At 46.6% G+C, this 16,344-nt stretch overlaps 1 protein-coding gene across 2 annotated transcripts in view; it reads left to right on the forward strand.

Moving 5' to 3' along the window:
* The window catches only part of RIPK2 (receptor interacting serine/threonine kinase 2), a 610,101-nt gene that overhangs the window by 339,290 nt on the left and 254,467 nt on the right, over positions 1 to 16,344 (forward strand). For both annotated transcript variants that reach the window (XM_069621311.1, XM_069621312.1), the window contains exon 7: positions 7,063 to 7,148. In XM_069621311.1, coding sequence (XP_069477412.1) covers positions 7,063 to 7,148 — 86 coding nt within the window. The remainder of the gene's footprint in view (positions 1 to 7,062; positions 7,149 to 16,344) is intronic.

The following is a 16,344-nucleotide window of genomic DNA, read 5'->3' on the forward strand; positions in this document are numbered from 1 at the left end:
CATTTATTATTTAACAGTACAAGTTGTTGTTGTTTATTATAATTTTGTTTACCATGATGTTTAAAGGAAAGGGGGGGCTCAAAATGCTATGGCGATAATAGCTGAAGTTGGGGTCGCTTGGGTACGACTCTCACTGGTGGTCCGATAGCAGGCTGGCTGTATACACCCAGTCCAGCTCGGACGCCACCGAACCGGGACACAGACCCTCAGGGGTAAAGTAAAGGACGAAGAGGTAGCACTGAGGGCAACGGGTATTATGTTCAATACCTTGAAAGGGAGGGAGGCCAAAAAGTTTAATGCCTCAGTTGGGTGGAGGCATTCACCAGTTTACTTCCATTGCGGCAACTTTCAGAGACGAGCGACACAATGTGACAAACAAATCCAAAGAACGCATCACTGACCAACGGTCATGACGAATCAAGTGACAGGCACGGCACACTTAAAGTTGGCACACTGAACGTCAAGGGGCTTAATTCTCCCAGCAAAAGGTCACTGGTGTCCAGAGAGTTCAAGAGGGCGAAACTAGACATACTTTTTCTACAGGAGACTCGATACAGCAAGGGAGAGGAGAGGAAGGTCATATGCACCAAACTAGGTTCCGAATAGTGGGGTTCAGGCCTACTCAAGAAAGCTGGAGTCGGCATTATAGTCAACAAATCTATCCAATTCGATTTCTTAAAATCCTGGTCCGACGTAAGTGGCAGAGCGCTTGTATCGGTCAGCAAGATAGAGGGCACCATCATTACCCTTGCTACTATATGCGCCCAATACCGGACAGTCCAGGTTCCTACAACAAACAGTCCCTAAAGTCATGAATGAAGCAGGAGGTGAAGTGATCATAGGAGGTGACCTCAATTCATGGATGGACCCAAATCAGGACAGGCAAGCGGGCAACCCTCTCACATCCCACCCACCAAGCTCCGGACGCTCACAGGTCACGGACATGCTGGACGCCTATAATCTCAAGGATGCATGAAGATATATGAACCCCGACCGGACGGGCTTCACCTTCTACTCAACACCGCATGCTACGTTCACTAGAATTGACTATATATACTTAACGCCAGAACTCACGGGGCAATGTCTGAATCCAGTATATCTCCCGTAACATGGTCATACCACGACATGGTCACGGTCACCATTGACCAGATGACTCTCCCCAAGACAAGTTCTAAGTGGCGATGCAATGAGTCCCTCTTTAAAGATCCTATCTTTTGGGAACAGCTTGAGCAGGACATCACCCAATACTTTGAACAAAACAATACGGGCAAAATCTCTGTAAACACAGTATGGGAAGCAGGCAAAGCCACTTGGAGGGGAATATTCATTAAAGAAGGGGCAGCGAAGAAAAGAGAACGCCAACTAATAGAAAATAGACTCCGAAGCAAAATCTCCCAACTCAACCTCGCTGCCCAATCCTCGGACCCTGACAGAACGCAAAAAAGCAAGCAAGCCAACGACAAAAGGGAGGAACTGCGGCAACTAGAAACTGGTAGTATAGTACGCAAACTCCAATGTCTTAAGCAAAAGCAATATGTACATGGAGACAAGGCAGGTGCCTTGCTTGCCGCAAGACTCCGTGGGCAACGAAGGGAGTGATGGGTCCCGACGATACACGATGAGGAAACACCTCATGATCATCGCCCCCCTGGTGTCCCCGAAGTCTTTGCTAACTTTTACGAGAAACTATACACTTCAGATGCCGCTCCGCACCCAGAGGCGATCACGGAATACATGGACAAGGTATCCCTGCCGACCCTCCCCCTGGACATAGTACAAGCCATAGACGCTCCTATCACAGGGAAGGAAATCGAAGAGGCGATCAAAAGACTTCCAGCAGGGAAAGCCTCGGGAAATGATGGCTACACAGCCGGGTTCTATAAGACTTTCAAGGGCGCCCTCCTCCCGTTCATGGTTGACCTTTTCAATAGCATCCTCCAATCTGGTCTGGCGCCTGAATCCTTCTCAGAAGCTCTGATAACGGTCATCCCCCAGGACGGCAAGGATCCCAAGCAGTGTGCTTCCTACCGCCCAATTTCCCTCCTTAACACTGACGCCAAAATCTATACAAGAGTCTTCACAGCATGGCTTGAGTCACACATGCCAGCGATAATTCATAACGACCAAGTGGGCTTCATCCTTGGCAGACAAGGCGCAGATTCTACCCGAAAGACCCTCCACCTCATACACGAGGCCAAAAAATTGCAAAACATGCCTTCATTATTTTCAATTGACGCGGAGAAGGCGTTCAACAGAGTTGAATGGCACTTCCTTGAGGATACATTAAAGAAAACTGGTCTGGGCCCCACTCTCCGATGAGGGATCAAAGCGGTCTACACGGCCCCACGTGCATCTGTGGTAGTTAACTCTCAGTACTCCCGATGGTTCCCCCTCAGTAGAGGAACGAGACAGGGTTGTCCCCTCTCGGCAATACTCTTTGCACTATCCCTGGAACCTCTTGCCCAAATGCTTCGAGCAGACTACGGCGTAGAGGGTATGCGAGTAAAAGGCAAAGAATACAAACTGGCATTGTACGCAGACGACATCCTGCTCCATGTGCTAAATCCCACGTCATCAATCCCCGAGCGATTGATAGAGGAATATGGTGCGCTCTCAGGTTTTAAAATGAAGAAAACCAAATCCATCCTCTTCCCGCTCTGCAAACCTTCCCCAGACCAGCAAATAGATCTTGAGCGCCTTGGACTGACTATCGGATGCCCAACATTGAGATACTTGGGGATCAATCTGACAAGAGACCTCGAACACCTGTACGACGCAAACTTTCCGCAGCTTCTCGACGCTCTCAAAGCAGACCTCACGAAATGGAAATCACTCACAATCTCCTGGATGGGTCGCCTAAATGCTATCAAGATGGTGAGCCTCCCACGCTTCCTATATCCCTTCCAGGTACTGCCCATCACAATCCCTGACCACTTTTTCAAACAAGCCAAGAAGGCCATATCGGAATTCTTGTGGAATGGAAAGAAACCCAGTATACCTTACAAAACCTTTATACTACCGAAGGACCAGGGAGGAGTGGGTATCCCGGATATAGAGCGATACTATCAGGTGACACAACTCAGAATCCTGATTCCGCACCTGCGGGACAGAAAGGACCTCCAGTGGGTCCAGTTAGATAACAACAACCTAACACCCGCAACTCTCGCAGAATGGCTCTGGGTCGTCAGATTGAAACTCATAAGACGACTGCGTGTCTACTGGGCACAGTGTGGAACATATGGAAGAAGGGGAAGGGAATGTCCGGAGTCACCACGTGGCCTTCTCCTCTGAGCCATCTTTGGTCCCCCGGGATCAGGGAAGAAATCCCTGAACACGCCAGATACCAGGCCTGGTTTGACGCTGGACTTGAGAGAGTTGGACAGCTATGGAGAAATGGAAAGTTCATATCTATTACAGAACTAGAGGAGGCTCTCCAACTACACCCTATCCCAATCTTCTTGTATCTGCGACTGAAAGGTGTACTATCAAGGAACGAGTGGAAGGCCAACACGCAAAGAGAGCTCACGCCCTTCGAGTCGATCTTGGACACAACCAGCACAAACAAAGGCCTAATAGCACGCATGTACAGCGCCCTGATCTGCAAGAAGCAAACTTCAAGCTCCTGCCTTAAAGAGAGATGGAAAAAAAGACTTTGGTAGAGAATTTGATCAGCAGGCTTGGGACAGGATCTGTGAAACGCCATCCAGAATATCAATTGCAGCCCAGTACAAGCTACACGCTATAAAGCTACTCCATAGATGGCAGTATGACCCCCACAGGCTATCCAAAATGTTTCAGACCTCCAGCCCAAGATGCTGGCGACAATGTGGGATGGACGCAGATTATTGGCATATGTGGTGGGACTGCCCCAAAGTTTGCATCTATTGGCAAGAAGTGCTGGGATGGATCAAACAGCTAGATGGCATAGAAAGGGTGCCTTCCCCCCTGGTTTTGAAGAAGAAGAACTGATCATGATTAGAGGAATAGTATCCCCCCTACTATTAGCTGCGAGAGCAGGCCTGGTCATGAAGTGGAAATCCCCACGTCTTCCGGACTGGATACGGATTGCTACGAGCATATACACAATGGAGAAAATAACGTCCGCCCTTCACAATAAGGCTGCACGACACGAAGAAGCATGAAGCGACTTTGCCAGTCACTATATTCCCGTCTCAGCGGCGAGCGACTCGAAGCACCAGGAGCATTATGAAGCACCCTGCCCTAGCACGAATCAAGCTTCACGAGATACTTCATCAACCGAGCATGCCTGTCACAAACCCATTTACTAACTCATAACCAAAATGATGACCATTGATAAACGTCGTGTTGCCCACTACAAACTAGCTCAACGAATGCCACGGACTTGGAAGATCTCAGACCAATGTTAATGGGAGGTATGGGGGGAGAGGGCTAAGGGTATAAACTTTTTCGTTGCAATGGGGAAAATCATGTAGTTGATGTTAAAATGCTGTTTAGGTGCAGTGAAAAGGTTTTACTTTTGTTTTCCTTCTTATGATGTATTCATGTGAAAATAACATGCGCCTGTCTGTATGCTCATCCCCGATGTGTAAAAACCAATAAAATTTAAATAAATAAAAAAGAGCAAAACCCCGGGGTGATACTCAGTGGGAGGACTTCATGGGGAGGGAGGACCCCGTCGAGAGCAGTGGTCAAATAGGGGGAACACAGTACCCCTTTAATCCTCCCACCTTTACCCGAAACTGTTCTTTGTACTTTCCACCAAGTAACACAATGTACTATGTTGTAATACCTCTCTAGTGGAACCCATTGAGGAAAAAGACACTTATAAGGTATTCAATGGTATTACTGGGACGAGAAAGAGGACGCGGGTAAGGAAGAACACCAAAGGGATTGAAGTAACGCGCTCTATTCTTTTTGACAGCGTGATTGGTCATCTGTCATTCAAAGGCAGAGCAGGGAGAGAAGGATTGCATCTACGCTCAAAGCTCGGTGTTGACCGAGCACTTTACAAGGGCCGTGCAGACACCCAGCAGGGAGAAGTGGATGACACGCAGGAGGAGGGCATACCCGTGGGGAACTGACAAAGCTGGAAGCAAACCATGGGAGAGGAAACTTACCTGCCTGTTACTGGGGCTCCCGCACTGACATCCAACCAATGAGAGACAGCAAGGAGAGTATGCAAGGAAATGCAGAAGGTCCCGCTGAGATGAAGAGCCATGAATCCTCTTCGGGTAATAGGGTGGCTAGTTTAAAGACTTGAGAGACCCATAGATCACATGGGGCATGAAGTAGCATGAAGGAAGAACAAGTACCGGGGCTGGGAGTCCTGGTGGAGAGGGTCTCGGACCCAATGAACTTTGCAGAAATATGGGACACTCGGAGACCTTGGCAGGATAGTAAACCAGGGCTGTGGAGTGAGGGAAGAGTAAAGCAAGATGCTAATGTGAAGAAACCAGGGAAGGGGGTATGGGACCCATGAGAGAAGGAGATACCCCAATCCGTAAGAGGCAAAATTATGAACATTAAAGAAACAAGAGATATTCACAGACCTTAGCAGGAGAGTAAGCCAAGGCTGTGGGTGAAAGTGAATGAAGAGAGACAAAACTGGGAAATGAAGAACCTGGTGTACCCTATTTGACAAGAGAGTGGGCTAAGAAGAGTGGTATTGTGAACTGGATCTGGGACCCACAACAAGTGAGAACATTTAGCAGAGCAGCTTGGAACAAAGGGCCAAGACTATTTTACCTTGTTGCAGCCCTGAGAAGCAGGTCCATTCACAAAGAACACACTTTGTGGAATACGAGGAAGGCTTTGGGGAAAAGGAACCAAACCCCAAGCTGTATGGAACTTATATTTGCTTTTCTACACCACTTTTTGAACTTTTAGTTTGGAACTATAATATCAGGCTGCAGGTCGGCAGTCAAAAGATATTTCCCTTTTCACCCGCTTCCTATGTTTAATTTGTGAGGCACAGGATAGATTTTAGACACAAGGCGGCAGACTATAAGTTGGACATCCTGACAATGACAGTATCATTAGTTAGTTTTTTTGAGGCAGGTAAACCCCTCATAGAGTTAGGGATAGGTAGGACTTTCTCCAACTCCTCTTATTTTGTCTTGAATAAATTATTTTCTCAATCAGTATTCCCCCCATGTGTCTGTCTCTTACTCCCAAACCCTCAGTCTTACACCTTCTTTATCCTCTGTACTCATGAATCACTTCATGCTCCCTCTTGTCAGAAACAAAACAATCGGAGGGACCTCGACGTGTGAAGGATCATGGATACAATACACGTCACACCAGGATAGTATTACAAGCATGCCCAGTCAACGTCCATTTTCGAAACTCGAAAACAGAATGCAATACTCTGCACTTACCACTAGATTTTGGCCTATGCACATCATGTGAATATAAGCAGTTAAAAGCATCAGGAATTCGATTAAGACAAGTCATGTATGCCATGTACACCAGCACAGAAAAGGATGGCAGTACTCCCAGCCAAAAAGTATGGCAACGACTTCCCTTTAGAAATATCTCTTAGGCCTATTGCATTTTCTTAAAATATAAAAATGAAAGCATGCCCAGTCAACGTCCATTTTCGAAACTCGAAAACAGAATGCAATACTCCGCACTTACCACTAGATTTTGGCCTATGCACATCATGTGAATATAAGCAGTTAAAAGCATCAGGAATTCGATTAAGGCAAGTAATGTATGCCATGTACACCAGCACAGAAAAGGATGGCAGTACTCCCAGCCAAAAAGTATTGCAGTGACTTCCCTTTAGAAATATCTCTTAAGCCTATTGCATTTTCTTAAAATATAAAAATGAAAGTTTTAAAAAATATGAAAAACTATCAAAGATGCATTATCCACCAGAAGAGCTGCCTTTTCGATTTGTATTACTTTCCATTGACCCAAATACTTTGTCACACCACCAAAATAGCCATCTTTTCAACTTTCACATTTTGGGAAGTATTAGGGGGACTTGTATTTCTTGTGTATGTGCATTTTAGGTTTCAGAGCAGAAACATCGCCTCTCCTCCTCACCATTTTCTGTTTTGTTTTTTTGACCTTTAGAATGTTTGATCGACCTCGAACCAATAGTTTTGGAATTTGATGAAATAGCCATACTGGAAGCTATATTGCAGATTAAAAAGTATAAAGTAAGTAATTGTGTAATCATTTAGAGCATGTTCCTCTATTGTGTTGTATTAGTGACACATGTTTAGCATAGAATTGGAAGAGTGTTGTTCTTTGTGTCTTGTCCCTATTTTCTTATCATTTCTTACAGCATATTGAGCAAATACCCATACTGAGCAGAAAGACAATTAAAGGAATAGTGTGCTCAAAATTTGTATTGCCCCAAGCGCTCAGGCTTATGGTTTTATGCAAACTGTGATCAATCGTAAAAACATTTCCTATGCACCTTACCTTAGTTTTCCTCAATTTTACATATGCGAAATCAACAAGCTGGGCGAGGCCATCTTGTGATAATGTTATCAGTTGATTGATTGTATTAAGTTTGAGTGCCCCAGCGGCACTAAATCATATCACCCGCCTCTGAAGCTGACATCACTATTCCTAGCGTTATTCTCCACCTACTTTCATGACGTTAGTGGGCAGCATAGCCAAACGCACCCAGTCATCACCTACGTGTTAACGTCAGTTGACGCAGAACCCGGAAATTCAACAATCACATCCTCTCACAGCACAGCGCGTCCCAAATCAGAATAGAAAACACTATTTTTAAAGGAAACATCAATACTCTGCAATATATAATGTTCTTTTATTTCACAAACAACATTACGAAAACATCCGCATATTTCCATTTAACACCAATTTTTGAATGTCCTTCAGTTACAGCATCAAAACTTTATCATGAGGCACACAGTGTTCCTTTAAGGAGAAGATGTGCATTCAACGCACATAGATGTGCAAGGCTTCGACATTAGCTTCTTGCTAGACCACCATAAACGATGACAGGTTGCTCCTTGTAGCTGGTACCCCCAAACGACATATCAGTCCCGGGCGATCGATCCACATCAGCGTAAAAGACATCTATCCATTTAGGTCTATGTGCCACTGCTGGTTGAAGAAACAGACCCTCAGCATCTGGAAACTATGACATTTGCAGAAAGGAAGAATGTATCTGTGTAGAAAACAGAATAAAAATATATTTCAGTAGCTGTTCTTTATTCAGATGTGTCCATTTACCCTTTAATTCTGCACCGGGTGAAACATAATAACCAACACAAACCACAAACAATGTAGACACACAGAAAATATCAGGAAAAGTTCGAGGCTACGATGTGATTTAGAGGTTAGTGCTGTGGAGTATGTTTAGCTCCTAATGGGATGCGGAAGCTTACGGAAAAATTCAAACAACACATAGACGGCATTATAACGGAATATTAGCAATGAACTTGGGGTTGGTGGAACCTGGGGCAACCCAGACGTGGACTCCATGCTCACTGTGCTCAGAGAGGCACAGCTCCACCTCACTGATGAGGTACAACAAGACTGAAACACGTGTATGGTAGTGCTGTAGGTACTCTAGTTGAGAAAGGAATTGCCATAGCATTTCGATGCAGGACTGCCCATGTGCCCGGGATAAAGACAAATATGCAAATGGTAACAGTTTACATGCCATGTTCTTTCTAGAGAGGGGCGCCTGCGCTACTCAATAATACAATGTTGATAGCACACACTGATGCCATGGTGCATGCTCCAAAACCCCTGGAACTGATGGGCCCACCCCATTCATTGACACCCAATAGGGCTTATCAAGCCCCAAAGGAGCATCCCAGAACCTCCTGAACTCAGTCCTGGCGCCGTTGGCGCCAGGCTCATAAAATGGTTTGAACCATATGGACTACTTTCTCCTACCTAGTGAGGCTGAGCCTTTCTGCATATCCAGGGCGTGACCGAGGGACTACTCTACCTGAAAGGCAGGGTGTGGTAAAGGGACTACTTACCTGGAACTACTTGCAAGGCTATTTAAGCCACACTCTGCAGGCAGAACACGCTTCGCGTTATTCTGCACTCCTGCAGCGTAACGCTCACCGTGTTTGCTCTGTCCTCGAGCTTCTACAGCCACGTCCGTTCTGAGAGTTCCATCCATCGGTGCCTGAAAAAAGAAAGAGAGAAGAACAGGTGTTATTACAGCAACAAAGGCCTTGCCTGCAATTCTCATCCATCAGTCTCGCCTTCAGCTGATCTTCGGATCGCCGTCCTCGTTGGGAAGAGGGCATCCGCACAGGCCTCCAATACTCACCCGTGCATCTGCATTCCTCCGGAATACGTCTTAGCGGTTCTTCCATCCATCATCCTAGGGCCGCGCCGTGCCTGCATAGAAAGAACAGAAAACAGCAGGTTAGTCACGCACAAAACAAAAACAAACAATTATTCAGCCATCCAGCGCCACTCACCCGCGCTAACACTCACCTGGCGGTAACCTGCCCAGCATCCTAGGAGAGTGAAATCTTCATCCAAACCTCCGTACGAATCTGCGCCTGCAAGAAAGACAAAACGTGTTTAAACCTTGGGAAATAAAGACATTGTGCACCTATACCAAGCATCCATTGGCATAGAGACTTACCTGCTTAATCCAGATATTCCAGACACAGCAACAGCCACTCTGGACCAGTGAAGTAGCTGTGTCCGGGGAAAGACTGAGCTTACTGCGCCCCTGCTGAAATTCAAGCAGGACGGAGAGCCAACCTCACAAAACTGAAAGGTGAGCCCGAAGAGGAGTTGGGCATCAGGAGGTTGAAGGAGGTGGGACCAATCCAGCCCCACTCAATAGCTAACATCTTGTTTCAACATTGCAGACAAACGCCTCCTGGTGGTGATAACAGGGGAGAGGACATCATCATACCACCAGAGCTACGCCAGTGCAGACAAAATTCGTACGGCTACGTGCTACGCCCCGTGGAGACCAGGTGAGCGTGACAGAACGCAAAGCCTTCTACAAATCTCTACCTGGGCGTCATGGAAACCGCTGAGACAGACCAACTAGCCCAGCTTTTGGGGGAACTCAGGGCGAGGTACATTCGGCCAGGCAGGAGACCAATGCTTTAAGGAGAGAATTGATTGTGGCCAAAGATCGTACCGATGAGATCGCTAGACAATTGCTTCAATCCCAGGCGGGGCAAACACCGTTACCAGGATTGGGGTCAACGGTTCCAACTACACCCAGAAATCCAGTTCAAGTAGTCCTTCCAGGAGCCGTACCGTTGGCACCTCCAGAACGCTTTGCAGGAGACCCAAAAAGGTATGCAGTCTTTTTAAACCAGTGCCGACTAGATTTCCTATGTAGGCCAGGTGCCTTTCCAAACGACCAATCTAAGGTAGCCTTTGTATTGTCGTATCTCAGTGCAGTGCTGCGGACTGGTCGGTACCTCTAGTCAATCGGGACAATCCCATCTTGCGAGACTTCCAGAGGTTCCAAATGAACATGGAGAAGTTGTTTGCCCGCCACTCTCACGGTCAGGCATTGGATAACGAACTCTTGTCCCTACGCCAAGGCAACCAAGATCTGTTGACGTACATTGCAACCTTTAATAGACTGATAGTGGAAACCGATTGGCCAGACGACAAAAGAACAACTCTGTTTTACTGTGGTTTAAGAGGGGAGTTAAAGGATGTTTTAGCTCAAGTTTTCAGCCCTCCCAGTGATTGTGCGGAATAAATAGATTTGGTGGTTCAGCTTGATTATAGACTACAGAACCGTAAGGCAGATCGAGCTAGAATGGACACTTTTCGTTTTTGTGCGCCCAAAGGAGAATGCATCCAAAACCACAGACTTGTCCGAGCCTATGCAGATTGAAGGAGTTCGTACGCCATTATCCAAGGCTGAAAGAGCTAGAAGAAGACAACAACAGCTGTATTTGTATTGCGGCTCAGCCAGCCATTTCCTCCGAGACTGCCTTGTAAAACCACCCAATAAGGCAATCGGGGTTGCCGGCAAAGTGGAAACGGAGCCGGAGTCGGAAAACATCCTCGCCCGACAAGCGTTGAGGTCCGCTTGTGGAGCGAAAAGAAGGACTCGCAGACCTCGCACCTAGTCTTTCCAATGATCCTCATAAATCACCAACAGCTGTCCCAAATGCATGCAATCAGAGCATATATCGATAGCGGAGCCATTGAAAATTATATGGATCAAGAATTGGCTACAAGGATAAATCTTCCTCTGTGCGAAAAGGCAACCTCAGATTTAGTCACCACTGTCGACGGAACTGAGATCACTTCGGGTCCAGTAATGCACTCAACAACAGAGATGACACTTTTGTGCCAAGACGGACATCGGGAAGACATCGTGTTCGATTTAATCAAGGCTCCACAATTTCAAATAATTCTGGGAATGCCATGGCTAGAATCACACAATCCTTGCATCGACTGGCGTGCTAAGAGGCTGACATTCTCAGTCGAATGTGCTCGTACCTCTTATCAAACAAAGGAACCTTTTGGTTAAGGAAGTGACAACAATCATGAGTCTGACTAATCCGCTATCTCCGGTATACCAAGACTATCGGGATGTTTTCCAGAAGGATCAAGCTAATACCCTTCCTCCCCATAGATCGTACGACTGTCAGATCGACCTTATACCTGGCGCACAGATTCCATGTGGGCGAATCTATGCACTCACGGAACCTGAAAATCTGCATCTAAAAAAGCATCTGGACCAGTACTTGGCTAACGGCTTTATCCGCCCATCCAAGTTCCTGGCAGCCTCGCCCTTATTCTTCGTGCCTAAAAAGGAAGGAGGCCTTAGGACTTGCATCAATTACTGTGCACTGAACCAAGTCACAGTTCAAAACCGTTACCCCTTGCCACTAATTCCTGAACTACTGGACCAAGTTAAAGATGCCCGAATTTATACCAAGCTTGATCTTCGAGGGGCATATCATCTGGTACGAATCAAGAAATGGGACGAATAGAAGACCACCTTCCGCACCAAATACGGGCTATTTGAATACCAAGTGATGCCCTTTGGCCTTTGTAACGCCCCAGCGGCGTTCCAGTATTTCATGAATGACGTCCTGCGAGAATTGATTGATGTGTGTGTCGTAGTATACATAGACGAGATTCTGGTATATTCATCGTCTGAACAGGAACATGTGAATAACATCCGTGCTGTTCTGGACAAACTTCGACAACACAGACTATTTGCAAAACTGGAAAAATGCTTCTTCCATGTTACAGAGTTCTTTGGGTTTGTCCTAACCCCACATGGTGTACGCATGGATTCGCGGAAGGTTGACACCATTCTCAACTGGCCTTCTCCAACCTCAATTAAAGGAGTCCAGAGTATGCTCGGATTTGTGAACTTCTATCGTTGCTTCATTCCAGGGTTCTCGCAGCTAGTACATCCCATCACCTCTCTACTGCGAAAGAACAAATGTTTTCACTGGTCAGAGGAGGCAGAGAAAGCCTTTCAGGACTTAAAACAAAAATTCATCTCAGCCCCGATCCTGAAACACCCACGTCCAGACCTACCGTACGTGGTTCAGACCGACGCTTCCAGTTCAGCAAAGGGAGTGGTCCTTTCGCAAAAAGATCCTGAAATGGGTCAACTCCACCAAGTGGCCTTCTGGTCACGGAAATTCACGGCACCAGAATTGAATTATGCCATTACGGACAAGGAACTTCTGGCCATTTAAGGCAGCCTTCAAGGCTTGGTGGCATTACCTTCTAGGAGCAAGACATACAATTACAGTAATCACTGATCACTGCAATCTACAGTACTTGAAGGTGGCAAAGGCTCAATTATCCCACCAACTCGGATGGGCATTATTTTTTGCTGAATTTGACTTTGTGATTACTTACCGACCTGGTTGTCGAAATGGCAAGGCAGATGCTCTATCTCGCATTGGGGTAGAAGAGTAATCCACCAACCCAGACCCAGTGACCATCATTCCCGGAGAAGAAATCTTAGGAATAACAACGTCTCTAACCTTAGATGACATCCACGAAGAAATCCCACATCTCATGGATGCTGACAATCTGAGAGATTGGCCTACCAAAAGTGTTCATCATTCAGTCTCAAACCACTTACCATATTTTCAGGGACGTCTCTATCTACCCAGTAAAAAACTTCAGGAAAGGGGCATCTCTAACTACCACGAAGTACTGCTGGAAGGTCAACCCGGGATAGTGATTTCCGAAGCTAAGATCAAGCAACACTTTTGGTGTCCAACTTGGCGTAGGGACATCAAGCAATTTGTATTATCCTGTGGAGTTTGTGCACAAAACAAGGCCCTAAAGAAGAAATCGCCAGGTCAACTGCAACCACTGGATATTCCACCTACGCCTTGGGATACACTATCTCTTGACTTTATAACTGACCTTCCTCCTTGTAATGGATTCAACACAATTTTGGTGGTGGTGGACTTGTTTTCTAAAATGTCTCATTTCATCCCACTAAAGGGGTTACCCTCAGCTTCAGTCCTGGCTAAAAAATTCTTAGAACAAATAGTCCAAATTCATGGATTCCCGTCCATCCTGATTTCAGATTGTGGCAGCCAATTTATCTCACATTTTTGGAAAAAATGTTGCGAGCTAGCGCAGATCGACATAAGACTCTCCACCAGCCACCATCCCCAGACTGACGGTCAGACTGAGAGGACCAACCAGACTTTAGAACAATGCCTCAGATGTATGTTACACCAAACGGAAAGCACTTGGAAGGACATTTTATGGATAGACGAATACGCCTACAATAATTGCCTGCACTCCAGCATTGGACAGAGTCCTTTCTATACCATCTACGGGCTGCATCCACGAACCTCTAATCTTGACCCGCCTCAACTCCTGAAAATGCCAGCAGTAAGAAGTTTGCACACTACTATTACTCAAGCCTTCAAACAAGCAACTGATCAGTTGAGACAAGCTAAAGAAAGATACAAGAAGTCGGCAGACATGCATAGAAGTGAAGCTCCAAAGTATCAAGTTGGAGATGAAGTCTGTATGGCGGCAAAGCACATACCAATGAAAGGAACCCGTACCTTCAATCCCAGATATGTAGGTCCATACACCATTAAAGCTATCATTAATCCGGTAGCTATGAAACTCGATTTACCTCCACACATGAGGATTCATCCTGTGTCTCATGTCTCACTTTTGAAGCCAGTGCAACCAGGAACCCGAGTACTAAAACCACCAAGACCGATCATGGTCGACGGAGAACCTGAGTATAAAGTTAAGGACATCCTGGACTCAAAAATCATCAAATCAAAACTATTTTATCTAATAGACTGGAAAGGATATGGACCACATGAAAGATCGTGGGAACCTAGTGATCATATTCATGCACCACGATTGCTGAAAAGGTTTCATCATAATTACCCGAACAAACCAGGACCAATGGGAGAACGCGTCGTTAGGGGGTTCTTGGGTAGACTGCTGTCATGGTGCATGCTCCAAAAGCCCTGGAACTGATGGGCCCACCCCATTCATTGACACCCAATAGGGCTTATGAAGCCCCAAAGGAGCGTCCCAGAACCTCCTGGACTCAGTCCTGGCGCCGTTGGTGCCAGGCTCTTAAAATGGTTTGAACCATATGGACTACTTACTCAGCCTAGTGAGGCTGAGCCTTTCTGCATATCCATGGCGTGACCGAGGTACTACTTTACCTGAAAGGCGGGGTGTGGTAAAGGGACTACTTGCCTGGAACTATTTGCAAGGCTATTTAAGCCACACCCTGCAGGCAGAACACGCTTCGCGTTATTCTGCACTCCTGCAGCGTAACGCTCACTGTGTCTGCTCTGTCCTCAAGCTTCTACAGCCACGCCGGTTCTGAGAGTTCCATCCATCGGTGCCTGAAAGAAGAAAGAGAGAAGAACAGGTGTTATTACAGCGACACAGGCCTTACCTGCAATTCTCATCCATCGGTCTCGCCTTCAGCTGATCTTCAGATCGCCGTCCTTGCTGGGGCCGCACAGGCCTCCAATACTCACCCGCGCATCTGCCTTCCTCCGGAATACGTCAGAGTGGTTCTTCCATCCATCATCCTGGGGCCACGCCGCGCCTTCATAGAAAGAACAAAAAACAGAAGGTTAGTCGCGCACAAAACAAAAACGAACAATTATTCAGCCATCCAGCGCCACTCACCCGCGCTAATACTCACCTGGAGGTAACCTGTGAGTGGAAGCGCCCCCAAGTTAGCACGATCCTCCCCGCAATGGGAGACAATAATGGACACTCCCGTAATGGGAATAAGGCCAAGACAGAGTGCGGGTGAGCGTAAGTGGGAGTTTATCCAAAGAATATGGCATGCAAAGAACTCTGCAACCTCCGAGAGCGCTCTGCCTGACAATCGCAAAGGCAGGCGTATTTCTAATACAAAAAACGTCATCAGAACCTACACACTATAGGGGGCACAAGTTAATTGGGATTGGGTGGCGTTGACTAACTATAGGTGTTGCTGCAGCATGGTTGGTCCGGGTGAGATGTCGTCACTGGTCAGCCTCGTGGGTTGGGTTGGGCCTGGCAGGCCGGCTCGAGGTCATCCGGGCGGTGTTGGTACGCTGGGGCAGCCTGTGACAAAGATGAATGCCTTCCCTGACTTAGGTGCCCTAGATCATGCACATTGCAGTTACTTAAAACCCCATATCTAACTTCTACAGTAAATCTTTCAATCAATACAACACAGGAGGAATGCACCTTGTGAGGGGTCTGGTGGTCATCTGTTGGATTTACCGGTGTTCTGACGTCTGGTATTTCAGGTCGAGGGGCTAGGCTCTGGGGGGCTTGTGCCGGGTGGTACATGTTTTATTACTACGTTAGAAGCTACTATGAAGGGGGCTCTGTGTCTTGTCCCATTGTCGGGGGTCTCCTTGGGGTGGTCTGGGGGATTGTGGGATTTACGAGAGGGTGCTGGTAGATCAGTGGATTCAAACGTAAGTTTATTATCGTGCTGTAAATAACGCAGGTGGCGGCCGGTGGCCTTGGATGCTGTGTTGGGGCCTCTGACTCTCTGGAGTAGTTCCAGCTTGGCCGGGGGAGGTGGGGGAGCACGGCACAGGCCTTAGCTTTTTTCTACTTGGCAGGCTTCGTAGGGCGGGAGGGAGAATGGCCTTGCATATATTCACAAAAGGTATTTTCCTCGTGTGTTGCCTAATTCTGAATACAAAACTTTTATATCATTTGTCTTCTTTAAACTACCATACCATACATATATACTTCGAGTTCATTAATCATTTCGTTAATATAGTCAGTCTGAGTACCTTTTCGTTACCTAACATTATATTCACTACAGTACATGAGGTAGTTCTAGGTTATGGCCTACAGAGATTGATACTCGCCGCTTGGGGTGATTAAGAAAACATATACGAGTTCAGGTTTCTTCATAAAATTGAG

This window comes from Ambystoma mexicanum, chromosome 5q, assembly GCF_040938575.1.
Source record: "Ambystoma mexicanum isolate Mex_15411 chromosome 5q, UKY_AmexF1_1, whole genome shotgun sequence".
Classification (NCBI taxonomy): Eukaryota; Metazoa; Chordata; class Amphibia; order Caudata; family Ambystomatidae; genus Ambystoma; species Ambystoma mexicanum.